Source organism: Monodelphis domestica, chromosome 3 (genome assembly GCF_027887165.1).
Source record: "Monodelphis domestica isolate mMonDom1 chromosome 3, mMonDom1.pri, whole genome shotgun sequence".
Taxonomy (NCBI): domain Eukaryota; kingdom Metazoa; phylum Chordata; class Mammalia; order Didelphimorphia; family Didelphidae; genus Monodelphis; species Monodelphis domestica.
In genome coordinates, this window is record NC_077229.1 from 158,698,134 (window position 1) to 158,724,870 (window position 26,737).

General features: G+C 36.4%; 2 protein-coding genes across 4 annotated transcripts in view; one reads left to right on the forward strand and one right to left on the reverse strand.

Annotated features, from left to right (window-relative positions):
* Window positions 1-10: 10 nt before the first annotated feature.
* ENY2 (ENY2 transcription and export complex 2 subunit) lies at window positions 11-15,418 on the reverse strand. 3 transcript variants are annotated; one of them, XM_007488225.3, is made up of 5 exons: window positions 15,270-15,418; window positions 10,506-10,582; window positions 4,791-4,861; window positions 1,853-1,927; window positions 11-296 (listed from the first exon to the last, which is right to left on the reverse strand). In XM_007488225.3, exons 2-5 carry the CDS (start codon window positions 10,571-10,573, stop codon window positions 220-222), a joined length of 291 nt encoding a protein of 96 aa, XP_007488287.1. In that variant the 5' UTR covers window positions 10,574-10,582; window positions 15,270-15,418; the 3' UTR covers window positions 11-219. The 3 variants fall into 3 exon arrangements, with proteins under 3 accessions (XP_007488287.1, XP_007488286.1, XP_001380590.3); XM_007488224.3 differs by lacking the exon at window positions 15,270-15,418 and adding an exon at window positions 13,203-13,341; XM_001380553.5 differs by lacking the exon at window positions 15,270-15,418 and adding an exon at window positions 10,943-11,077.
* Window positions 13,609-26,737, forward strand: part of NUDCD1 (NudC domain containing 1) — a 109,006-nt gene continuing 95,877 nt past the window's right edge. Inside the window, exons 1-2 of the mRNA XM_001369646.4 lie at window positions 13,609-13,743; window positions 22,460-22,614. Coding sequence (XP_001369683.1) covers window positions 13,626-13,743; window positions 22,460-22,614 — 273 coding nt within the window. The 5' untranslated portion in view covers window positions 13,609-13,625. The remainder of the gene's footprint in view (window positions 13,744-22,459; window positions 22,615-26,737) is intronic.

A 26,737-nucleotide genomic window follows, 5' to 3' on the forward strand; every position in this document is an offset into this window, starting at 1 on the left:
ATTAGAAATGTCATTTTCAAACATTTACATTTTATTTTTATTATTAAAATAATCTTCAAGAAAAAAAATCAATATAACACACAGGTCAATACCAAAACATGTAAAATTCATCATACAAAATAAAAGAACTAATTTAGAAAACATACTCCAAATGTATGGCATGTATTTTTTTATGCACTAAAGAAATCAAAGTACATGGCAGTGGTGTCCCAACCCAACTTATAGGCTGGCATGCTGAGCAAGGAAAGTTCTTATTCTTTGTAAAAGCTCCTTCTTTACGCTGTCAGGTACAAGTGCTGAAAAAAGTGAGATAAAAAGTCAGAAGTAAAATAGCATATAGACTATTTCACTGCAGTGAAATTTGCCATTAAGATTCCTACCTGTGAAAGAGGATTCTATAAAGAAGCCAGATTTTTAACACCAGAAAAGGAGCTTAAAAATATCTTTTTTATGCTTATGCTTCACTCATTAAGCATTAAAAAAAGTAAGTTAAAGTATAAAAGAAATATTAAAGCATGTTTACCAGAACTGAGATTTCTTCAGTATAGGAACCTTAGGAGAGAATCTGAATGAGCTACTGAAAAGTCATCTTTTTGTGGCCAGCCTTCTTGCTAATGCTCTTTTGTGCCAGCCAAATGAACTTGCAATCCCAGGTCACCCTGTTCACATTCTGTTTCTAGATTGTTGAATATCCCTGGAAGGACCTGTGTTATGTTATTAGCTCATTCTTTTTTGCCTTGACAATTAATAAATCAAAAACTTTCAGTTCTTTGTTCTCCTAAGGCCTAGATAATAAAATGTTACCTCTTTAGCATTTGGGGCTTCCTAGAATCCACCTTTTCTCTTCCTAGTCCATGTTTTAGCCAGATTGATAACTCAACTGTTTCCCAATATCATCTTAGTCTTCTCCTCTCTATGAATTTGAAGAGGCAGTTTCTCATGCCTAGGACCTGCCTTCCTTCTGTTCACCTGATAAAATCAGTTCTGGTGACACTTCCCTCATGAAACTTTATTAGTATTCTGGTTATAGCTGGGTTTTCACTCCTCAATTAAAAAAAAAATTCTATATTCTCTCCTTTGTTCTTATCACATTCTCCTTTGTGGCATACTTTTTTGTATGCACAGTGTATTATACATTTTAGATCTAAAACTTCTTGTGGGCAAGAATAATGTAGGACTTACTAGATGTCTTGGTTTTTACATCAACTTCATTTCTTTTCCTTCCCAATCTATCAGTACCCCATGAGCCTTAGTTAACAAAAATCAATAAAGAAAAATGTTGAATAAAACCAATTAACACATCATGGTACAGTTTAAGAGTAATAGCTCTGGAGTCAAAAGATGTGAGTTCAAATACATCCTCTGACAATTATTACCTGTATTACCCTAACCAAATTTAATTTTTCTACAACCCTACCTCTTCTTTCTTAGAATCAATACTATGTATGGATTCCAAGGAAGAGTAAGGTTAGGCAATCTAAGTTAAGTGACTTGCCCAGGGTTACACAGCTAGGAAGTGTCCAAGGCCAGATATGAACCCAGAACCTCCCTTTCTCTATTCACTGAGTTACCTTTACCTAAATAATTTATTTAGTGTCCTGGGGCCTTATTTTCTTGAGGTATAAAATGAGAAATTTGGAGTTGGTTTCTGATATAAGGTATAAATTAGTGGCTTGGAAAAGACCTACTAAGCAAGGACAGAAATTGCAGAACTATGACTTAGGAGATGAAGATAGACTGTTTCAGAGTCAAATAATTGATCTAGTGAGCTAGATATATTTAATTGAGAGTATTTAGTTCTATAGAATGTGGAATCCTAAAAGGGGATTCTTGCAAATAACTTATTTCTTACCTCTGCCTTTTGGAGTTATCTCTGCCACCAAGTCATCAACAGTAACATGTTCTAATCCTTTTTCTTTAATCACATCTTTAAAAGTTCAGAACAAAATACAAAAATCATCATTAAAGTCATATTTAATACAAAACTAGATATTTTGTTTACCATAATTCATATCAGGTAAAACAAAGTAGCTATAATGTAACCTTGCAAATAAATAACTGTTTACTCTTTCATTTAAAAAATAAGCCTATCCTCTAGTTAAATACCAAACATGCATATTTAATAAATATTAATTCTAAAGCTCCAGATTAATGAAATTAGCATTTTACTTTGAGATATTTAAATCCAGCATTTATGAGGAGCAGAAATCTTCTGTCTATGAAGTTTATCTTGGCATTATCTTAGGTTAGTTTTCAAACAAGGAAACCAAAATTTAATTTATTTTTTGTGCTTGACTCATTAGGCTTTGCCAAAGTCTACAAATAATATAAGCTCTGCAATTACCTCCTCTGCCCCATTTAAGCTGAAATAGCAAACCCAAGCCAGAGCCCAGGTAGTCAACTCAATGTACCTTCAAATGCTACTTGCTGCTTCTGCCTTAGAAGAAGAAATGTAGGGAAGGGAAGGGAGGGAATAAGCACTTATGTAGCATCTACTACATGCCAGGTACTGAGTTAAGTCACTTCTCATTTTATAATAAAAAGAAGTTAATGTGCAAGTGTGGGAGGGTGGATGAGTAGAATATAAAGATTAAAAAATAAGATAACTTGGCTATAGACCACTCTACTAAAGAAATGTTATAAATTTTTCTGGTTCAGCACTATTAAATGTGATAATATGCTTATCATTTAGATGTCTAGAATATATTAAGTAATAAGCACCTTGATATATTAAAGCCCATGATAAATACCACTAAAAAATGGGCACATTTAGATATGCATGTACCTTTAGAAACTTCAGTGCCCACACTTCAAGAGAAGAGAAAGAAGTCAATCACACAGTATGTCCTAACTATGATGTGATTATAATTTATTAAGGGAACACATCAAAAGACCTTTGTTATTAGGTGAGACTATGTTGTAATGAGAGGCTGCCATGATGCAGTGCACAGAATGCTGGCCTTGGAAATGGGAAAAGTTGAATTCAAGTCTCATCCCTGACACATGGTGGCTTTGTAGCTAGCCAAGCCATTTAACTAATAGTGCTCTAGACGAGAGGTGTCAAACTCAAATAGAAACAGATCCTTATAGGGGACATATTGACTAAAAAAGCCTCAAATTAACATCATATGTGTTGCACTGTATTTTTATTTATTTTATTAAACACTTCCAAATTACATTCTGATCTGGTTTGGGTCTCCCTAGGAAGTTTTGTTGCCAGTGCCTCGAGTTTGACATCTCTGCTCTAAGACTATTAGGTATGGAAAAGGTGCTGATCTGCACCAATATAGGTTGCCTTATCCAGACATTTTAGCAATGAAATCATAGGTACAATCTTTGCCTCTATCCTAAAATATGGAGTTTTTTTTGATAACGAAATCTCCTTAAGAATTTCATGCCTGGGGGGCAGCTAGGTAGCTCACTGGATTGAGAGCCAGGCCTAGAGAGGGGAGGTCCTAGGTTCAAATCTGGCCTCAGACACTTCCCAGCTGTGACCCTGGGCAAGTCACTTGACCCCCATTGCCTAGCTCTTACCACTCTTCTGCCTTGGAACCAATACACAGTATTGATTCCAAGACGGAAGGTAAGGGTTTAAAAAAAAAGAAGAATTTCATGCCTGGTACTATCTTTCTGCCTCCTGCCTCCGCAGCTTCAAGTCTGAAAATGTCCTACCTTCTGTAAGAAGTCTTTCTCAATCTTCCTTAATCTCAGTGCCTTTCCTCTGAGATCAGCCTCAATGTATCCTGCCTTTATCATGTTTGCACATAGTTGTTTGCATGTTGTCTTCCCCCAAAGAGTAAGCTTGAGAGAAGGGATGTTTCCCTTTCTTTTAGTTTAGCACAGTGCCTGACAATGTAGGATCTTCATAAATGCTTCTTGATTTGACTTCACTCACAGAAATCCAAGGAGAACAGAAAGTGCTAAATTTTCTGCTCTAAGTCCCTAACTTCCTTCAAGGGATGGCTCAGATTTTGCCTCTGAATGAAGACTTCTTTGATCCCTCCATTGTGAAGCTTCTTTAACTCCTTAAGTTATTTTGTTTTTTAATCATTTCTGTATATTACCTTCCATAAAGCATAAGTCTCTGTGATCACAAAAATGAAGTTACAGCTTTGCTTGAATTGAGTATTTAGGCATTCCTACTCCTAGCAAAATGACTTGCATATAGCAGGTACTTAATGAGAATATGGCCTATTGTGAATGATAACAACTTAATTATAATAAATGACCTATCTACATATTTCATACAGAACCCTCCTTTAAAATACTTTTTATATTCTATGAATGCATAATAAAACTCTCAAGTTCGGGATAGACAATTCATTAGCTTCAAGAAGTTATAATATTTTGTAGAAACAAAGGCATTGCCAGTCAATAATCCATTAGATAAATCAACTCTAGTACTGTGAGCACTGTTTGGATATAATATTTAAGGGCCCTTATATATATAAGGAAACCCATTTTACAAATTAGAGAAGAGTTTAGGTGAGAATATGACATTTGTTTATCTTTTGTACCATATTTAGTGTCTTTTAAGTTAGTTTTAATATCCAAATTTTGTTAGTAAGAACTTTTTTCTCAGTTTCTCTGGAAAGAGAAGAACTATCTAGGAATGACAAATCTAGCTAGAAGTTATTCATTATATTCTCAATCTGTAGGGAGGGAATGAAGGAGATCTTGCATTATTAAGTTTCACTATGTATTTGTTTAAAATAAGGCCAAATTATTGAATATATGTATCTCTAATAGACAGAAAATCCAGCAGGTGTTGGTGCAGCAAACTAGCTTACCTTTACAATGAGCCTTTAATTGGTCTTTCCAGCCACATTCAATTAATTTAGCTCTTAGCAACTCTTTAAGCCTAAAAAAAAGGTTAGAATTAAACATTTATAGTATATATATATATAGTTTAGAACAGATTTCATTTGTGAATCTTAAAGACTTTCTTTGTCTTTCAAAGAGTATGAGCTCAATTAAACTTCTTTTTTTAGAAATCAATGCTATTGAATAGGTCCACTAGCCTTCCTCTTATCAAAGGATTAAAGCTCATATAGGTCACAATGGGTCAATTACACTGCACTTCAGATTAGTCAAAGAAAGTTTGTTGAATTAAATGGCCTCTTTTAAGGGGCCTACGTGGAGCAGAAGATATAGCGCTGAGCCTTACTGTATTATAGTATATATACACAATATATTATTATGTTATATAGAATATATGTACTATATGTTAATATATATGCTGTATTTTATTATATATGTATATAAATTATTCATAGATCATGCTTCATTAAATTTGTTCATCTCTTCCTGGCTATTACCTCTGAATGGCATTCAAAGTCCTATTCAATTTACAAACCTACCTTTCTAGCCTCAGTATATTTACTCCTTTTACTACATTCTACCATCCAACCAGTCTGGTCTCCTTGATTTTCCTCACATTCCTCCATTTCTTATATCCTTATATTATATATAACAGTTCTGACTGTTCCCCTATTCACTTTCATCTCTTAAAATCCCTCATTTCCTTAAGATTCAACTCAAGTACTACCTTTTATATGAAGACTTTCCTGACTTCCCCCGACCACCTTATATGGTATATGTATATAGTTTTCCCCAGTAGAATGTATGCATACTAAGGCCAAAGAATGTTTCATTTTTCTCTGAATTTCTAGCATCAGCACAATGCCTGGTATGCAGTGGCCAAATAAATGCTTGTTGACTGAATTATTGGAATAACCAGGAGATCATTTAGTCCAGTTTTATTTTTTTTTGCAACACGATGAAATTTGAACCTTGATGAGGTTAAACAACTCTGCCAGTTTGTGGTAGAAATGTTCCTGCACACATTCTTTTGTATCCAGGCTTTTGCTTAAGGCCCATGCCCAGAATTCTCTCTCTGACACTAGAATATTTAACTGCATTCAAGGTGCTAACTACTATACAAAGCACCCTTTCAAACAGGACTCCTAGGAATTCATTATCCTGGAAGATTTTTTCAGTCTTGGTACTCATACTCCATCAGTACTTTTAGTACCCTTTGTAACTCTATCAGGAAATACAATTACAAACCTAAATAACTTCTGGATGAGTCTTAATAAATTGAGAACTAAGAGCCTTGGCAGAGGTAGGGATTTAAAAATTGCATAAAAACATGAGGAAAAAACATTCTTTGGAAACTGTACTTTGCTATAGCTTTTCTTTGTGAAATAATTTCCCTAAGAAATTGGAAATGGATAATAGAACAGACACTGACATACACTATACACATTTCTTTTAAGAAAACTCAAAGAATACAAATCAGTCACTATGAGAAAGAGACGAGAAAAGCTTATAAAGTGCCTTAGTCAGGAAATATCTGATCTTCTTGTCAGATACATGGTAGCCAAGGACAGTACTAGTTTAAAATACAAAATCAATTCTAAAAGCTTATGGAAAGGATGATGGAAGATTTTGATTAGTTATCTCATAAAACATTGCAAATCAGTAGAATGTAAAGTTTACAGCAAGAGACCAAATTAAGCTAGGCCACTTAGAAAACAATGAAAGATAAAAAATTAGATGGAGAGAAATGTGGAAAAAATCTGTCAATATTTCTGAAAAGATTTTTTTCCATTGATGAGTACTACAACCATATTTGGATACCAACATTGCAGTCCCCCTATTTTACATGAGGAAAGAGATATGATACTAAAGAAAACAAAGGTGGGAAAAGTTGCTGGACTAGAACAAGTACAAACAGAACAGGCTGTGAAAATAACAAATCTGACACAATTTTCAGGACACCGAGGAAATCCATTAATCAGCAAGCATTCATTAACTGCCTACTATGTGTCAGAACTGTATTAAGTCCAAGGCACACAATGACAAAAACAAAATGAAGAAGTTTACATTCTATCAGAAGAAACAAGTATGAACAAAATTAATTTAGAAATAGCAACTGAGGCTTGTGTGGTAGTTCTGTAAAAGCCTCTTCTAGAAGATGGCATTGACCTGAATATTGAAGTTAACTATGAATCTTATGAAGTGGAGATGAGAAGGGAGCACACTTTAGGCAAACAAGGGACCAACTATACAAAGGAAAAGAAACAGGAGATATAGTGTTACCTGTGAGGAATAGCAAGGAGGTCAGTTTAGTAGTAATAAGTATATGAGAAGAGACGTAAGTATAATGAGTCTGGAAAAAGGAGTTTAAGGCAAGTTATGAAAGCACTTTAAATGATGAATAAAGTAGTTTGTATTTGATACTAGAGATAACAGAGAGCAAACTGGCATTTACTAAGCAGAAGAGTGATGTGGTCAGATTTACATTTTAGGAAAATCAGACTCTCAAGGTATCTGAATGGGGAAACTTGGGAAAAAAACCAAGGATTTTTGAAAAAGCTGACTAAAAATTTTTAAATAACTACTGACCCATTTGCCTACTTTTCCATCTTTTATTTTTAGAACTTTAGGAGGGTAGTCTACACATAATAAGGGTATCCTTTATGAAGGTATGAGAAGGGAAAGGGCAGGTTTTTAGAAGTGATGCAAGAGCAAATGACTGTGAGGTCCTGAACAATGAATATCATTGTTTACTGTTTGTTGACTATAAAGATGCATTTGATTTAGTTAAATGTCAAATTACAAACTCTTCTCCAACAAGGTATCTTCCACATGTAAGTAAATATCATACATGATTTTGTTGAGACATAACAGAGATAACTTTGGTGATCTTTTTATTATTAATAATATCCAGTGAGGCATAAATGGGAAGACATATCCTAGGCATAAGGTGTTTGTCCTTATAATGGAGAATGACTGGCACAGAGTCCAAATAAAAGAGAGATTTCTTATAGATGGTGAGATATTGCTAACACATGATTTTTTTTTCTTTCATTGGACAAGATGTATTGATTGTACCTTATGTGAGATCCAAAATCATCTAGGAGTTTGGTCTATTTACAAAAGAAAAACCAGACAGGTAGTCCATCAGTATATATATATACATATATATATTAGACAGATATTTCTGATGGATAATGAATGAATAAAACATTTGTTAAGTAAGCACTTATGCAAAGCACTGGGGATAGTGTGATATGGAAATCTAAGACCTTAAAAGACTGATATATATTAATTTAAGGTCACCAAGGAATTCGGCTATGTAATTCCTAAATGAAAACTCAAGTCAGCAGTCAACCTTTTATGGAGTTTTTAATTACAAACAGGAGGAAGAAAGGTATTAGAGATAGAGAGAGAGAGAGAAAGGGGAGAGAAGGGAATAGGGCTTAAATACCCCCTCTGCTTAGGCTGGGCCAAAGGCCCAAGCCCTTAGATAGCTGAGACAAAGAAAAGAGATCAGTCCCTATCACTCATGTGACCAAAATGGAGAAACAGTCTCAGGGGCCTCCACCTCCAGCCTCCTTCAGAGCAAGCCCTCCTCTCAGATCTCTCCAGGAGCTCTCCCTCCAGGACCTCTCTCCTCTCAGATTCCTTCAGAGCAAAACCTCCTCCTCCTGTCCTCAGACCCCGCTATCTTTAAGGAAACCATCTAAGTTCCCTCCCCTCAGTTCTCACATCTACCAATCACTGTCGATGTCTCCCCTGTGCCAATGGTGGCTCTAGCTTAACCCAGGACCGCCCAGAGGTCTGTTTCCTTTGCACATGTCTGTTGAAGGTCATATTCTCAAATAATTAAATCTTGATCTTTGCTCTCTGAGTAGGGTGGAGATTGTAAGTTCCAAGACCTGGTTCTGTCATTCCAAGTATCTCTATTGTATCAATTCTAAAATCAATCATGACTCAAAGAACTTCCTGTTCTATGCTTAAGCATAGGTCAAAGCCCTTTCCATTGTTTAGCAAAAGGTTTCTGTCCTAAAGTAGTCTTAAGTAGGGAGGAGAAGGATCCTCTCATGCCAAGGAGTTTCATATTCCAATAGAGTTCTTACTATCAGTAGGAGATATTTTCAAGTATGAAATTTCCCAATGGGGAAATTTCTAACATTCATAAGTCTAAGAAATTTTAAGGTTTACAATAGAAATAGAAAAGTAAGACAGTTCCTGCTCTTAAGGAGTCCACATGCTAATGAGAGAGACCACTTTTTGGAAGATATCAATTCCAAGACAAATGGAAAACTAGCATAAGTCCTTAGGGTGAAGTGGCAAAGCAGGTAGTAATATCTTTTCTTTAATGTCAGTTAATGTCATTACCCATCCCAGAGGCAAACTAAGGCTCAATGTCCTAGTCTGTTGCCATCAGGTTCTGAGTGAAAAGGTGGTGAAGGTGGTTGGACCTGCCTGGCATAAACTGTTGCCTCTCCTCCCTCCCTTAGTGTCCTGCTGCTTCAGCTAGGCTGGCTCACCTGCCCCATGTTTATGGCAATTGATTGACAACTGGTGGGGACGGTTGATTCCTTCTCCACAGTGTTTGTTCCTCTGGATAATGGGTGTGAAGGCTGAGCTGGACGCTACTAGTCTGATGGGGAACTACCACTCCCAGAGCTGCTGTGTCTATAAACTATACTAACAACTGAATGTAACTATCATATTATAAATATATAGAGTATTTATATGTAAATATAAAGAGTATCTTTAGATGCTCTGACTGACTTCTTCCTCCAAGCTTCCTTCAAAGGTCTATCTTTTCAAAAGCAAAATTATTCTAGTGGTACTCTATGGTTATGAATCATGGAATATTATTAAGAATTAAAAATTTGGATCACAATTATGTAACCATGGAAAAATATTCTAAATAAAAATAAAAAAAATTTGGATCACTCAAAGGAAAAGAGAAAAACACATGGTGAGTATGTGTGAGACTATATTACCCACATAGAATTTTAAAAGGCAGTTAAAATATATCAGAGAAATATAGGGACAGCTATGTTGAATTAGTGGATAGGGAGCTAGACCTCACGTTGGGGAGGGCTTTGGGGTCAAATCTGGTCTCAGACATTTCTTATGTGATCCTGGGCAAGCCACTTAACCCTAAATTGTCTACTCTTATGTGCTTCTTCCTTAGAATCAATACTTAGTATCAATTCTAATTGTAATTATTTCTAAAGTAATCAATTCTAAGTAAGTCTAAAGTAAAGTAACCAATTTTAAAGTAGTCAATTTTAATACAGAAGGTAAGGATTTAAAAATAAATATGATCAGAAAAGGACTGACTCTGGTCATGTTTCAAGGATGAGAATAATCAATGGATAGCCTTTATATGCACCATGGTATCCACATAGTAAGAGAAGGCTCCCAACATATCAATTGGACTCCTACGGAGTCTTTATGAGAGAGAGTATGGATCAGTTTTGACCTAGAGTACCAGAAGCAATAGTCATACTTGATAAAATACATCCAAGTGCTGAAGATACCTTTGTTTCCTTTAAAAATGTTAAGAATGAAGTTCATAATTCAATTTTCTATAAACCTTTCACATATGAACTGTTATTCTTCTTGATATAAATCTCTAAAAATTCATGTTATAGTAATATAAAAATGTTTGACCAGTCAAGTAAATTATTACTTACCGTTCTCTTTCTCCAGTTTCTATCAATTTCTGGTTAATAGTTGCTCTCATCTGTGCATCTTTGTTCATTTTGCTAATCTGGGTTAAAAAAAAAATCATGTTTTTATGGCAATATTTCCAAATCTAACAGGGAGGGTCACATCTGTTTTACATTTTACTCACTGCTTGAAATGCTATTTTAAAAATTTCAAGAGTATTTATGTACAGAATTCCAGAATGTAACACACCGATAAACTTTTTAATCCTAACTATGTACTCTCCATTTTTTAACCACTGGTTAAAAATTTCAATTTTTATATGCACATTTTATGTTGACATCATAAAGTCAAAGAAAGCACTAACTAATCAGTTTACACCCAAGAGTGGAGCACCATACTTGATACTTTTTAAATCCTATTTATGTACGTTACTTTTTTTAACCTCGGTTTTTATACTCACATTGTATGTTGACATCATAAAGCCAAAGAAAACACTAACTAATCAGTTTATACTCAATAGTAGAGTACCATACTTGATACTTTTTAATCCTATCTATGTACCTTACATTTTTTAACCCCTGGTTAAAAACTTCAATTTTTATACTCACATTGTATGTTGACATCATAAAGCCAAAGAAAACACTAACCAATCAGTTTACACTCAAGAGTGGGGCACCATACTTAATAGCTGATGTTGATGGAACTCACTGACTAATTACTTTTGGGAGAAGATGTATAATTTACCTTCCTAACCTAGGTTTTATTACTATTATTGTATGATAATGTTAAAGCATATGAAAAAAATTCACTTTAAAGTATGTCCAAATTTTTAAATTAGTTTATACTACCTAGAAATCATTTTAGGACTTGTCATCATTTTTTGAATAATTCAATTCAACATGGATATAGGGCTAGTTAACTGGAAGGGCCCCTGCATTCAAAATCCTGCTTTGCCACTTAACCCTATAGGACGGTAAAAGTCAAGTCATTTAGTCTACTCCTTTTCTTACTCTATGGCAGCAGTTTTCAACCTCTCAATTTGTAGCAATGAGAATACATAATGCATATCAGGTATTTACATTCTGAATCATAACAGTAGCAAAATTACAGTTTTGAAGTAGCCACCAAAATAATTTTTTGGTTTGGGGTCACTGCAACATGAGGAACTTATATTGCAGGGTCACGCACAGCATTAGAAAGGTTGAGAACCACTGCTCTATGGTCTTGGTTTGAATTCAATTTGACTTCCACTAATGAAGTGGTTTTTGTGTTATCAAGTAGTTATTCAGGTATTTCTTTCTGCCTTTCAGTTTATTGATGGGAAAATCAAACTAAAATCCCAAACATTTTATTCGTTCATTTAAAAATGTTGTATGAGTGTGTTTGGAGACATGAGGTCCCATGACAATTTAAGCTTTAAAAATGAGTTGCTTGGGCTGGAGGAAGGCAATTAAAAAATAGTAACACCTGCTCAATGGCAAGAAATGCATTTTAAGAAATATTTTTGCTACTAATATAACAAAATAAAGCCACTATTTCTGATCATAGTTGTCTTTTTTGGAAACATTTCCAAGACGATATATTTAAAATGATCAAAAAAATGAAGCCATAAACCAAGAAGTTCTTAACTTGTTTTTGTGTCAAGAATTCCTTAGACAATCTAGTGAAAATACATAAAATACATTACAAAGAAAACAAAGTATATAGTTATCAAAATATTTAAAAAAGAAATTTACAAACGTTGCGGAAAGATTTGCCTTAAGCCACTATTTATATGCTGCAATCATTCCAACGAAAGCTTATATAGAAAATTTCGGCTAAAATTTCTTTAAAAGATTTGATACTTTCTCTTGCCTCCTCCTTTTACAGGAAATAGCCAGACTGAAACAATGGAAAAAGTACTAGCTTCAAACCTGGCTTTGCCACTTATATCTTTGTGTCACTGAACCAAAATCATTCCTCTGACTGAAAGAAGATAAACTCCCTTATCTGTAAAGAGCTTCCAGTACCCAAATTCTCCGATCTACAGGTTTTACTGAAATAAAACACAAGACTTCTGACAGGGCACCTCTGTCTTTTGAGAGACGGGGCAAAACAAGCAAAGAAATTTATACTTCCCTAGCGGGGAAGGTCCGAGGTTAACACGGGGGAAAAGCCTGTAAAATCACAGAATGTGAGGACGGAAATTAAGCGCCTAGTCCTGCGCCATTGCACTGTGCCGAACCCTGGAAATCACAAACCAGTCATTCGATTTCTCTTCTCTCCCTTCACTGAACCGACTTTAATTGAGCTCAAGCAGCTCATTCTACATTAGTTCCTTCTTCAGTGAAAGCTCTGTAGCCCAAAGAACATGACAGTTTCAAAACAACCCGCAGGGCTGGTCTGCACTACCCTGCTATATCTTCAAAGCTTAGCTGCAAAGCTGAAGGAGGAAAATGAAGGAATTCGGGGCTCCAGAGGATATGGAGCGTGGGAACGACAAAGACACACACGACAAAGAAATACAAAAGAGAATTAGCGCAGGGCCCATCTCCGTTTCTCAAGCTTCAGGGGTAATGCCACTGGGATGGGGTACATCTGCCCGACCAGAGTAACAATCCACTAAGGAGGTGGGGGTGGGAAACGACTCTCCCTCGGTGGGGCCCAGGTCCTCAGTGGGATGAAGAATAATGCACAACATGTTACTTTATCTCCGTAAAAGAAGGCAAAAAGATAATTACTTATCGTATTCTTCTCTCCGTCAACCCTCTCTCCAGAAGCTACGCCTCAAACCAACAGCCACAGGAAGCGAGAAGTATTTCCGGGGCGTAGCGGGTCCCAATAAAGCCTTACGCTACATACGTGACCGCCTTTCTATTCTCTTAGCCTTCTGGATGAACGAGTCTGCGCCAATGGAGGAGTCGCGTTTAGACCTCAAAAATAAGAAACACAAAAAACTATCTTTCCCAGCATGCATTGCAGATTAAGCCCAGCCTTCCCCGCCAGCTTTTACCTTCTTCGTAAACTACATTTCCCAGAAGCCTGACGAACCGACGGCGCTCCGTGGGACCGGATCGTGCCACTCTCCAACCCTTCTGAAGCTGACGCGGACCTTTTAACCGCACTTTTAAAGTTAAGACCCGCGCGGACTCCGACGCCAAGTGATGGAGGTGGCGGCTAATTGCTCACTGCGCGTGAAGCGGCCCCTGTTAGACCCCCGCTTCGAGGGCTACAAACTCTCTCTGGAGCCTTTGCCATGTTACCAGCTGGAGCTGGACTCAGGTGAGAAGGGCCAGGGATCCCGAGCCCCACTTGCACACTGCCTTCCCAGGTCCCTCTGGCTCGACTTTCTCGTTGACTGCAGCTTCGCTTGCCTACCCTTCCCGGAAATCCGGCCAGGGAGGAAACGAGGCGTCCCCGCTGCTGTTGTCTCCTTGCTGCTCCTCCTGCCCTCCTCTCAAATTCAGGCTGGTTTGGGGACGCGTGTAGACGGGCCGGCGCCACCCCCAAAACCGGCCTCTCGGCAGTCCTTTCTTCTCCCCTCTGCGAGTCTGTCCTTTGAAGCCTTTCCATCCTGGCCCGTCAAGTTAGCCCCAGTACCCCGACTCTGAGTCAAGTAGTCAATGTAGTCAAGTGCCAAGACCTGTATCTTTAATGTAGCATCCATAAGAAGCCCATGTTGTATTACTCCAATCTTTCCAGACAAAATGGCCTATCCCAGCCATGTCTATCTCCTTTACATTCAGTATCCCCTTCTGCCGTTGCACCTGCTGTGTGCTCCATGCCTGGCATGTACGATCTCTTCACCTCTGGTCTTTAGAATCCTTTAGCTTCCTTCAGATCCCAGTTCAAGATTTTCTTTCTACACCAGTACCCCCTTTCCTATCCTCGATTGGTAGCACCCCCTTAAAATGACTTTTAAGTACTTTATGCATGTACTTTGCCTCGATTTACTAAAGACCCGACCTCCTAGATAGGGTAGGGGCAAAGGTTTTTTCTTTTAGCCTTTGGATCCTCAACTTCTAATTCAGAGGCAGCATGACTCCGTAGTTAGAGATGGGTTGAAAATAAGTCAGAAAGTCCCAAGTTTCAGAGACACAGTGAGGCATTTAACCTCTTCAGTATTTCAGGCAACTCTTACTAAATATCAAGGGATGCTGCTCTATATGGGTAGGAGTTTATCAGAATTTTTTCTTAATGGAAGACGAGAGAGTGGAAATGTCCAGTGCCTTGTAAGCCTCAGTGTTGGTTGATTGTTCTCTTCACTTCTCTGTGCTCCAGTATAATCTATCCGCTATTTTCTTGAATATCAGTGGTGAGAGAGTTCAAGTTTTCTTTTTATTTGAAATCAAAACTACTTCCCTGCAACTTCTGCTCCACTGCTCCACTCTTCCTAATTCTGTCCTAGAATAAGAGACATTAAATCCTTTCACGTCTGCCTTTCAAATACTATTATATATACACCTCCACCCTTATCATTAAAGTAATTTGTTTTCCAGAGTTTCTTCATTTGAAATTTCTAGGAAAAGACCCAAGCTGTTGTTAACAGACCAGCAAAAGCACATGATAACATTTGCTTTTTAAAAAATTAGTATAATCAGTCAGCAAGAATTTTATTAAGCTCCTACAGTGTGCTAGGCACTGTACTGAAGCTCTGGAAAAACCAAAAAGGTCATAAAATTCTTTCTAAAGGAACTCACAGTCTAATTAGAGGACGATTTATAAACAATTGTGTACAAAAAAACCAAAATATAATCAGGGAAAATCTCAGAAGAAAGACCTTGATTAAAAGGACTGAGGAAAGGTACCTGCAGAAGGTAGGACTTATGACTTGAAGGCAGCCATGAGGTAGATGAAGAGAGAGAGAGTTCCAGGCATGAGGGACAAGCCAGTCAGTAAAAGTGCTTGATGTAGTATGCTGTGCCAGTGTCACTGGATCCCAGAGTCATTGAGTGAAGTAAGGAGTAAGAAGATTCAAAAAGTAATAATAGGCTAGATTATGAAGTACAAAAGTAATAGCTCATATTTTTATGGTGCTTATTTTCTCACAATTTCTTGTGAAATAGATAGTGTAGGTAATAATACCCCTATTTTACTGATGATGAAATAGGTTAAGTAGCTTTAATCAGCCAAAATGTGACTATTACAGTCCATATCCTCTAATAGTATTTTTCCCTCTGTCATATTATCCCTAGAATAATCATGAATCTGTCAGATTATGAAGTATTATATCTTAGGCAAATTCTGTATTTTCTGTTTAATACCAATATTGATGATATCTAGCAAACCCTCAACATTCCATCTCTGCCTAAGTACTTTCTCATAAAATCCCAAATTGTCTTCTCATGCCTGGACTGTAGGCTCAGTCAAGTGCCATCTCCAGCAAGAGCTCTTTTCCTAGTTTAAAAGTGGGCAGAACACTGGGCCTAGAGGCAGGAAGACTTGAGTGCAGTTCTTCCTTTAGGATACTTCCCAGCTGTGTGGTCCTGGCCAATTCACTTAACTTTTCTCAGCTTTAGTTGCTTCATTTGTAAAATGAGGATAATAACTCATGAGTACAAATCGACCTCACTAGATTGTTCTAAAGATCATAAGTTTTTCTAATTCCAAATTGCTAAATAAATGTTAGTTGTTATTGTTATTATTACAAAAATGTATGATTTTTTCTCAATATAATATTTTTAAATGATTAAGATTTATAGTTTTTATTTTTAAATTAAAACAAAAAAATTTATTTCTCCTTGCCTTGAGAAAAACAAACAACAAAGCCATCAACACAGAACAAATATAGTCCCCTAAAACAAAAATCTCATATTAGCCTGGTTTGAAAATGTCTCTTTTTTAAGTTCATTACTTTTCTATTTGGAAATGAATGACTATTTCATCCTTGTTCTTTTGGACTTATGATTCATTTTTACCTTGATTAGAGTTCTAAAGTCTTTCTAAGTTGTTTATAATATTATTTTATAATACGATTTTCATTGTGTGTGAAAAATGGACTTCAGTGAATTTCATGCCTTGCCTGGGTACTATCAATTTTGACAGTCAAAATGAGAGATTTTGTCATCTAGTAGCTTTACTCTGAAATGAGTACCACCCCAATGAGGATCTGTGCATCCTAAGAAGTCTTTACTGATAAATTGACTAATTTTAGCCTTGTTCAGAGATCCATTCCAACTGGCGTTAAAGTCTTACTATAAGCAATTAATGTAGGGACCTTCTGGTGTAGAAACTCCTTTTATCTTAGCCCAGCAGCAGTTGTTCTATATCTTAGAGAATGACCTGGAGGCCTGAGACCTTACCTGTAATTGTTCCTGGACACACCATTAATATGTGCCAGAAGATGAACTTGAATCTGTATTTCTGACTCCAAAGTTGATTAGTCATAGAATGACTAGGCATTCTGCCTCCTAATATGGCTATAATAGAGTTAAATTGCTCCAAGCACAAGTTTTTTTAATAGTATTTTGTAAACATTTATATAGAGCACTAATCCTATTTAATTAGCAGTTCAAAATGTTTGTAAATAACCTTAAGGAAACACTCCAAGATATTTTATGGCATTGTAGATAGAGTGCTGGCCTTGGCAGCAACAAGACCTGGGTTCATCTACCATCTCTGCCATGAATCAGTTAAGTTTTTTATAACATTAGACATGGTATGTATACATGAATATATTGCCATACATGTGAGGTGTGACTAGAGTTAATGGAACTATTTTAAAAAACAAATATGCAGGGGAAGCTAGGTGGCTCAGTGGATGAGAGAGCCAGATCTAGAGATGGGAAGCCTTGGGTTCAAGTCTTCAGATGCTTCCTAGCAATGTTACCCCGGGCAAGTAAGTCACTTAACCACAATGACCTAGTGCTTACTGCTCTTCTGTCTTGGAACCCATACTTAGTATGTATTCAAAGACAGAAAGTTAAAGTTTAAAAAAAAACAAATGACCCCCAAAAAATGCTACATAAAAATGAGTGGTGTTCTTCAAAGTTGTTATACTGTACTAGAGCCAATGTTATTGCCATCTCACAAAAAAATGCTTTTGAAATTGTCTTGATGCAATGTGAAATAACATACATATATACATATGTGTATACAGGGCCAGTGTGAGACATAGATGACAAACTCTCAAACAGGGAAGTCTCTAATAACTTGTGATGGTCACTTGTTTGTGTTTTGATTCATTTTAAAAAAAAATTATTTTGCATGCAGTCACTGACATCTTCACCTCCAACAGATCTTTTACCTGATCAGGGTGTTCTAACAAAAGTCTGATGCACATCATGTGCTTCATGTCACATATTCTCATTTTTTATATGTCATTCACTTTTATATATGAACATCTATTCACAGGTATAGTCAGTAGGTACATAGTCAAGATTATTGCTTGATGGGGAAGGAAAAAAGTAAATAAGAGGATGGAAATGATTAAAGAAGCTATATAGTATGTGATAATTTAGAAAGAACTTTCAATTTCATCAATAATTCTATTTGAGTTTCTGTTCAATTACTAACTGGGTGAGTTGAGAGGCAAATACTTGACTGCAGTGTCTTCAAAGATCTATATAGATGGGAAATTGTAGAATCTCTGAATTGGAAGGGACCTCAGAGGTCAATCTTAGTTCAACCCAAAGCTGAGAAAAAGATCTCTGTAATATATTGACAGGTGGCCATCCAGATTTTTCTTGGGAGACCTCAATCCATCTGACATTTGGGTAGCTTGAATTTGGTCCTTAGACTGCCTCTTTACAGCGCTTATTATCCATTGATTTAGTTTTTAGTACAGCATGAGAAATCTAAACTTTCACATGAAAGCTCTTCACGTAGCACATTTTTAACATCTTATGCAAATCTGAGGAAGTTACCAGTGTCCTCTCCAATAATCTCAGCAATGGCTTAGCCCTGGGAGTATCCAAAGTTAGAAACTCTATAAGCCAGCCAAGTAAGGCTGAAGGAAGGTGGCAGATTTTTTTTTTCATTGAAGGTTTTGAATACAGCAGCACCTTATTTATCATATATTCTCAGGAAAATAGTGTTTAGGGCTAGAAAGTGATAGACCTAGCTAGGGAGGTGGTATTCCTAGTCTTATGTCTGGCAGAGATTCCATCTGAAGTATTGTGTGCATTTCTGGATGCCACAATTTGGTGAGGCCATTGATAAGTTTGAGAATAGCCAGGAAAGAGTAATTGAGAAGTGTCTTGAGTATATAGGTCATCGTTTTCCAATATCTACTTCCAATAGTTATGATTCTTAAGCATTTGGTAATTTCAGTTCTTTATTTTACTTCATGTTTGCAAATCCAGTTTACACTTTTGTGACAGTTTCACACAGTTAATTTTATTTACTCTGGGGCAATGTTTAGAATTTCCCTTAACCAGGAGAACCGCATGACTTGTATATTTTATGGGAACAAAAAGTCTTGAACCAAAGGCTGCACACTTATATAATATTAAAGAGATGTATTCCCCAGGGGGAAGCTGGGTGGCTCAGTGGATTGAGAGTCTGGCCTAGAAATGGGAGGTCCTAGGTTCAAATCTGGCCTCAGACACTTCCCAGCTGTGTGAACTTGGGCAAGTCACTTAACTTCCATTGCCTAGCCCTTATTGCTCTTCTGCCTTGGAACCAATACACAGTATTGATTCCAAGACGGAAGGTAAGTGTTTAAAAAAAATAAAAGAGATGCATTCCCCAGGTAAAATGGAAGCTTCATGAGGGCAGACGCTGTTTCATTCCTCCCCCCCCCCACCTTTGTATTCCTATTGCTTATCACAGTGACTTTCACCTAGTAGGTGTTTAATATATGATTGTTGAGTTGAAGAGCAGTAGGAGTTGACTAGAATTGTGATCCTGTTGACATAGTTATATCTCTTGTACTGTTGCAGATTGTGAGATTGTGAGATGGTCAAGCCTTGATTCATATGTGTGTGTGTGTGTGTGTGTGTGTGTGTGTGTATCCATCCTCTAAAGAGAGCCAGACCAATAAACTGGAAAGACTTCCTTCTGGGTCTTAACAAAAACATTTTTAGTTAACAATATAGAAGTCCTGCTCTTTATCACTTATCCTTCACTTAACGCTGCATGACACACTGCCACAATGATGTATCATTGCTTATATTATTTTGTAGTGCCGTTTATGTATTTTCTTTTTCTTTTTCTTTTTTTTGTAATATTAAACTTTATCCACAGGGTAGTGCTAGAGAACAAAGAATCAAATAACTGAAAGATGCCCGTACACTAAATGTGATTAAGTAAATGATATTTTTTACTTATTTTTAGAAATTACTTTTTCCCCAAGCTGTTTAAAATAATTTAAAATAATCCTTTTTTGAGTTATGGTATGGACTATATTTTAAAATTATTTATTCAAAAAGAGATGCCCAAATGTAACTATAGGGTATCCCCAAAATCCTGGTACGGTTTTAGGTTTTAATGGGTTAAAGCAGCACTAAGACTTTTGGGACATTGCATATCTTAGTAGTTGATTGTCTCTTTCTGGTACTGGGAATCTGGATACCTGGATAGAAAAAGCTTGCTTCAACCACAGATCCATTCAGATCTGTGCATAATACTGATATTAATGGGTGCATTGTCAGGTTCAAATTATTGAATTATGTAACTTGTGAGCATTTCTAAGAACAAACAGGTTTAGGATTTAAATAATAAGTATAATCAACCACCAGCAAAAACAAAATAAAATTGCATCTTTTCCCTTCTTCCCTATTAATGATAAAACAACCTATAGTGACAACAATGGCCAAGAGAGGGAGACAGTCTACTGTTAAAGGTCTCTCTAAATGTCAATTGGACTTTTATTGAAAGCCATGAATTTTTACAGTAGACTAAATTAAAAAAAAATCCATCAATATCTATTCTATTAGGAGTTGCCTTTTGCAGCAATTTGTAATATTATTGTTCTATAACACTAGTGAAAATATATCACTTTTCTGCTTGGGGTTTGGAATTATAACTTCAGTCATTACTGTGATTGGGATAAATGTAAGAAAGATTGTGGAGTTTCATAGAGGGAGAGGAATCTTGGGGAACCTGGGCTCTGGTCTCAGCTCTGTCACTTGTTATTTATTCAATCTTAGGCAAGTCAGTTGACCTTATTTCCTTATGTGTAACTTGAGTTGAGGTGGAGTGGAGGATATTGGTCAAAGTCACTGAGTATATTGAAGTAATATTAATACGTTTGTTGAAGTTCCCTAGTATGATGTCTTGAGTTGGAATGGAGAGAGAGAACCAGTACTAAATTCTTTGAGAAAGGTGGGAGAATGATCTGGAGCTCTAGAGATGACCTCTTAACAGCAAGCCCCTTATTCTGAAACTTATAATTTTAGTATTTTTCAGTCCATAATTAAATATTTATTAAACATCTAATATGTGCCAGGCATTGTACTAAGTGCTGAGAATACAAAAAGAGGCAAAATATAGTTCCTGCCCTCAAGGAGCCCACTATCTAATGGAATAGCAACAAACAAATAAGTATGAACAAGTTACATAAGGATAAATAGGAAATAATAGAAATAAGGCATATGAGTTAAGAGGAGTTGGGAAGGATTTCCTGTGGAAGGTGAGATTTTAGTTGGAACTTAAAGGAAGCCAGAGAAGCCATTAGGCAGATAAGGAAGAAGAGCATTCTGGGTATAGGGGACAGCCAGAGAAAATCCCGAGAACTGAAAGTTGGAGTGTCTTGTTTGAGGAATAGCCAAGAGGCCCGTATCACTGGATTGAAGAGTATGTGGCAGGGAGTAAGGTATAAGAATACTGGAAAGGTAGTCGGTGTCTAGGTTATAAAGGGTTTTGAATGCCCTTTGTATTTGTTCCTGGTGGTAGTAGGGAGCCAGTGGAGTTAATAGGGTGGGCCTGGGGATTGATATGGTTAGACCTGTACTTTAGAAAAGTCAACTTAGTATTTTTTATAAGAATTAAGGTGATTGAACATTTTATTTGGAGTTTAAAAATATATAACAAAATTGTCAAAGATTATAATTTACAAACTCAGTGCTATTACATAAATTTAGATCTAGTGAATGTAAGCTCTTAAAATCAAATACCAAAGCCCACTTAAACCAAATTGCTTGCCTTGTAGGATCCTGGATGCCAAGAAGTCTTGAGGAGCAGAAACTGGACTTGGAATCAGAAGACTTGGTCTCAAAGTCCCAGCTCTACTACTTAGATTAATAGGTCAAAGAGTTGGAGGTGACCTTAGAAATTATCTAGTCCAGGTCTTCTTAACCTTTTTTCTGCCTTAGGCCTCTTGGGAAGCCTGGGAAAGCCAATGTTTTTAAATGCCTATTTCGGATTACAAAGAAACCAGTTATATTGAATTATAGTGATCAAAATTTCAAAAAAAAAAGTTAAAATAAAAGTTCATGGACTCCAGTTTAAAACCTCTGCTTTTAATCTGTCCTTTTTTCCACATGAGAAAATTAAACCTAGAGAAACTAAAGTTGCCTAAAGTTACAGGTAGCAAGTACTAGGGCCAGATTTTGAACCCAGGTCTTCTAATTCCATAGCCATTTCTTGACATTGTACTATACTGATGTCTTTCTTAGTGATTTTGGACAAATCCCTTTACCTCTTTCTGGACCTTGGTTTTGTCTTCTATAAAATGAAGAATTTGGATTTGAAAGTCACTAATGTTTCCTTTTAATTTTGATAATCCTGTGATTCTGTAAGATGAGTGATTTGGTGTAAGATGAGAGTTTTGAGAATTAATCTTTTAACATTTTTAGTAATTCCTTTTTATTTTCATATCACAGTCATTTCTGCAAATTTCCATCTCCCTAATTTTAAATGATAAAGCACTTTACAACTACTGCTACAGACTAATTTGATGAAATATTATACTTTTCAGAATTTCTCGGCCTTTTTGACTGTACCTTTAGTGTTATGGAATTAAATGGGCTTTGCTTTTGTCTATTCATTTATACCTTTGGCCTTGAAAGGAATCTAATTATAAAACAACTTTTCCTTTTTTTTTTTACCCCCCCAGCCGTGGCAGAGGTAAAGCTCAGAGATGACCAATATACACTGGATCACATGCGTGCCTTTGGCATGTATAATTACCTACACTGTGATTTGTGGAATCAAGATAATATCTACTTTGTTGATCAGCTTGGAAGAATTATGAACTTAGCAGTTACACTGGTAAGAATAAAGTCATTGAAATAGAAATTAGACACCTATAAAGAAATTAACTTTTATTAAGTGCTTATTGTATGTGACATTGTGCTAGGTTATGGGGACAAAAAGAAAACAATGAGACTGATGCCAGGCAGCATATGTGGAACTAACAACAGAAGTATATATAAGGAGAAGAGTAAAGGCTGGAAAAATGTTCTCCTGGTATGCTTTTGCATATCTGGCCCCTGCTCTCTGCATGCCTGTGATTTATGCCATTATCCATAGGGATCTGTGATCTTATTAGTTTGAATTTGTATCCTTCCAATGATGAAATTCATTCATGCCTCTTCATCCTGTGCAATTTATCTGTGTCTCCACATAAGTTTGGGGCTCAATCTGGCCTCAGACACTTCCTTAACTGTGTGACCGTGGACAAGTCAATTAACCATTTTGCTTCAGTTCACTCAACTGTAAAGTGAACTGGAGAAGAAAATGGCAAACCACTCCAGTGTCTTTACCAAAAAAACCCAAGTGGAGTCATAAAGAGTTGGACACAACTGAAAATGACTGAACAACTACTACCACATAAGTTTGCCATTGTGGGGTCCACCTGAAATTCTGGAGGATTCCCTTACTTTCTCCTGACATTTTGAGAATACCAATGGGATACCATGAGCGCCTTCCTCTCTCATGAACAGAAACATATATAAAATATATATATAAGGTAATGGAGGAAGGGGGTATATGGAAAGGGAGATGAGAAAACGTCTCACAGGAAGTAGCTCCTGAGCTAGCATTGAAGAAGGAAAGTATTTCTGAATGGAAATGAGGAGGGGATACTTTCCAAGAAGCAAGGGTGTCTTCTATACAAAACTCATGGAGACAGGAGATATGATATCATGGGGAAGAATAGCAAGAAGGCTGATTTGACTAGACTATGAAGGGAAGTCATATGATAAACTGGAAATCTAGTCTGGAGCCAAGTTGTGATGGGCTGTAAGGGCCAGGGGAATTTGTATTTGGTTCTAGACTTGGACCACCAGAGTTCATTGAGCATTGATCAGACCTGACCTGAAAATGGATGGATGCATAGATAGAAGGATAAGTTACATAGATCATTCATTAAGTGCTTACTCTGTGTTTACATGGTGCTAAGAGCTCAGGATACAAAAAGAAGGAAATAAAATAGTTCTCATTCTCAAAGAGCTGAATTGTAATGGGGAAGGCAAACTAAAAGGAGGAGTTGGAAGGCAGGAGGAAGGATTGAATGGAGAGAATAAGATGAGGGTGAAAGGGGCCACTCAGCCAAGATGGAGGTGTGCAAATCAGAATGTAGTAGAAGGGAAGTGAACAGCATAATGGTTCCAGGAAGGGACATAACAGTTGATAAGTAGGCTCCAAGTTGGAGTCATCATTATGGAGGAAAGACAACTGCTGTAAAGCAGGTTGGAGATTGAGCTGGAAGTGACTGTCTCTTAGGAACATTTATTTGGCAGCTGTATATGTAGAATGTGGATTGGATAGGGGAAAGATTTAAGGAAGGGAGAATAATTGAGAGTCTTGCTATGTTCTAGGTGAAATCTCTTTAAACTTTTAACATGGAATTCTTTGGGTTTCTAACTTTTGCTGTAATTGTTTTTTTTTAAACCCATACCTTCCTTCTTGGAGTCAATACTGTGTATTGGCTCCAAGGCAGAAGAGAGTTAAGGGCTAGGCAATGGGGGTTAAGTGACTTGCCCAGGGTCACACAGCTAGGAAGTGTCTGAGACCAGATTTGAACCTAGGACCTCCCATCTCTAGGCCTGGCTCTCAATCCACTGAGCCACCATGCTGCCCCCTTGCTGTAATTGTTAAGGAATAAAGAAAAGAAAAAGTATTTTATGGAAATAACACATCTAGTTCCAAATAAAGATAATGAATGATAGGGGGAAAATATATAAGTTACTTTATCTGGAGCAGTTAAGAGTTTGATGCTTTATACTTTTTTGTTTCCTATTACTTCCAGAATCAAATGTCAATTGTATATTTTGGCTTTTACAACCCTTTATAACCTGGCTTTCCTTTAGTTTTTTTCATCTTTTTCCCCTCCACATGTTCTACAATCTAATGAAACTGACCTTCCTGTCATTCCTGTCTCAAGACTCTTCATCCCCTGACTATGCATTTTCACTGTCTCATTTTTGTAATTTTTGTAATTCTTTCCCTTTTGTCTTTCTCTGTTGGCATCCCTGTCTTCCTTTCATTTAAAATTCTACCTTCTACAGAAAGCCTTTCTCAATCCCTGTTAATGCTAATGTCTTTACAAAAGTGTTTGCTACACTCATGGAAGACATCCAATATAGAATAGAAATTTCTTATTGTTAATGGAGTTCCTCAGATCCTTATGTATTGAGATGATACTGTGCTAATGACATTAAGTCCTAGAAATATTGCACATCCTTATCAATAAAATCCCTAAGAAATGTAAAGATGATGGCTTAACTGTCCATATATAAAAATTAAACAGATGAAACATACCATTGCTTAGTTTGACATGCAGTTGAAGAGTCAGTCCATATATTTCTTAGCCACTCCAGATATGAAATGTTATTGGTCAAGAATTAAAAAGAATGAAAAGACCAGCCTGGATTGCACTTTGGCAATCAGACACTGCCTTCAGTAACCCAAAATTTCTGGTCAACACAAAACCTCATTTTTTAAACAAAATTTCTTCAAGGAATCTTACAACACTAGAGATCATATAATTAATACCCTCGTACAACATTGGCAAACATTTTGGAGTTTGTGTGCCCAAACTGCAATTTCAAGCTGCCTGTGAGTCCCTCACATTACCCCAGAGAGTGGAGGGAGGAAATGCTTGCTGTGAGTGGCTGGGCAGAGGGATGGGGCATGGGGAAAATGTCCCCAAGTGCTGGGAAGAGGTAGAATGGAGTAGCACTCCTTTCCTCCCCATGAGCTGGCCTGGCATGTGTGCCTGTACTTCATTAATACTGCCCTAGTATCTAAAGGCTTATAATGTCTTTGACCTAAGGAAGAATGGAAATAAATAGGACATAATATATTACCAATGATGTTTAGCACATAAGAAATAACATCAAGATTGTCTAAGCATTGGGGGCAGCTAGGTGGCTCAGTGGATTGAGAGTCAGGCCTAGAGATGGGAGGTCCTAGGTTCAAATCTGATCTAAGACACTTTGTGACCCTGGGCAAGTCACTTAACCCCCATTGCCTAGCCCTTAACTCTCTTCTGCCTTGGAGCCAATACACAGTATTGACTCCAAGATAGGAGGTAAGGGTTTAAAAAAAATTATCTAAGTATTATATTTTTGAACAATAAAATGGTCAAGTTATGTGATTATAGAGTTAGGGATAATATATTGGTAGTCCAAACTAATTAGCTCAGAAAAAAAAATTTTAAATCCTTATCTTCTGTCTCAGAATTGATGATAATAAATATTGGTTCCAAAGCAAAAGAATGGTAAGGGCTAATTAGGTAATTGGACTTTAGTGGCATGCCCATAGTCACACTTAGAAATATTTGTTATGTATAACATATATTATTTTAAAGTAGCTATTCAAACTTTTGGATCCTACCAACTATTGTTCAGGAGAGGAGAGGAATTTGGGTTTTTCTTAAAATTTTAGAAAATTCGGAGTTGAGAAATTGGAGAGAATACGAAATCTCATGTCCCTTATTTTTGTCCCTTTCTCTGTTAAAAGTTGTTATAGACCAATTGATTTATTATCCATGGGAAGCTTTCATTCTTTATAGTAATATCATTTTAACCCTTCTAGTGTTATATGCCTTATTTGCTATAATTCTTTCAATTTATTTATATATATCTGTTTAGTTTTAAGTAATATTTTCTCTTTATCCTTCAATAGATTTTCATCTTATAGTTTTTCTTTCAATAATATAAAAATAACTTTCTATGAGTGATGCATTTATAAAATCAAATGGTATATTTATTTTTGTTTTATTGGCTTCCTCCTGATATGGAAAAGGATACTGGGCTAGGGGTTCTCTAAGGGTCTTCTACTCTTTTTTTGTTACTATTTTTATTTTTTAAACAAATATGTAATATAACACTATCTTACATGTGGTTTGTTGTAAATATGTAATAAATAATAATAAAAATGCTTATCC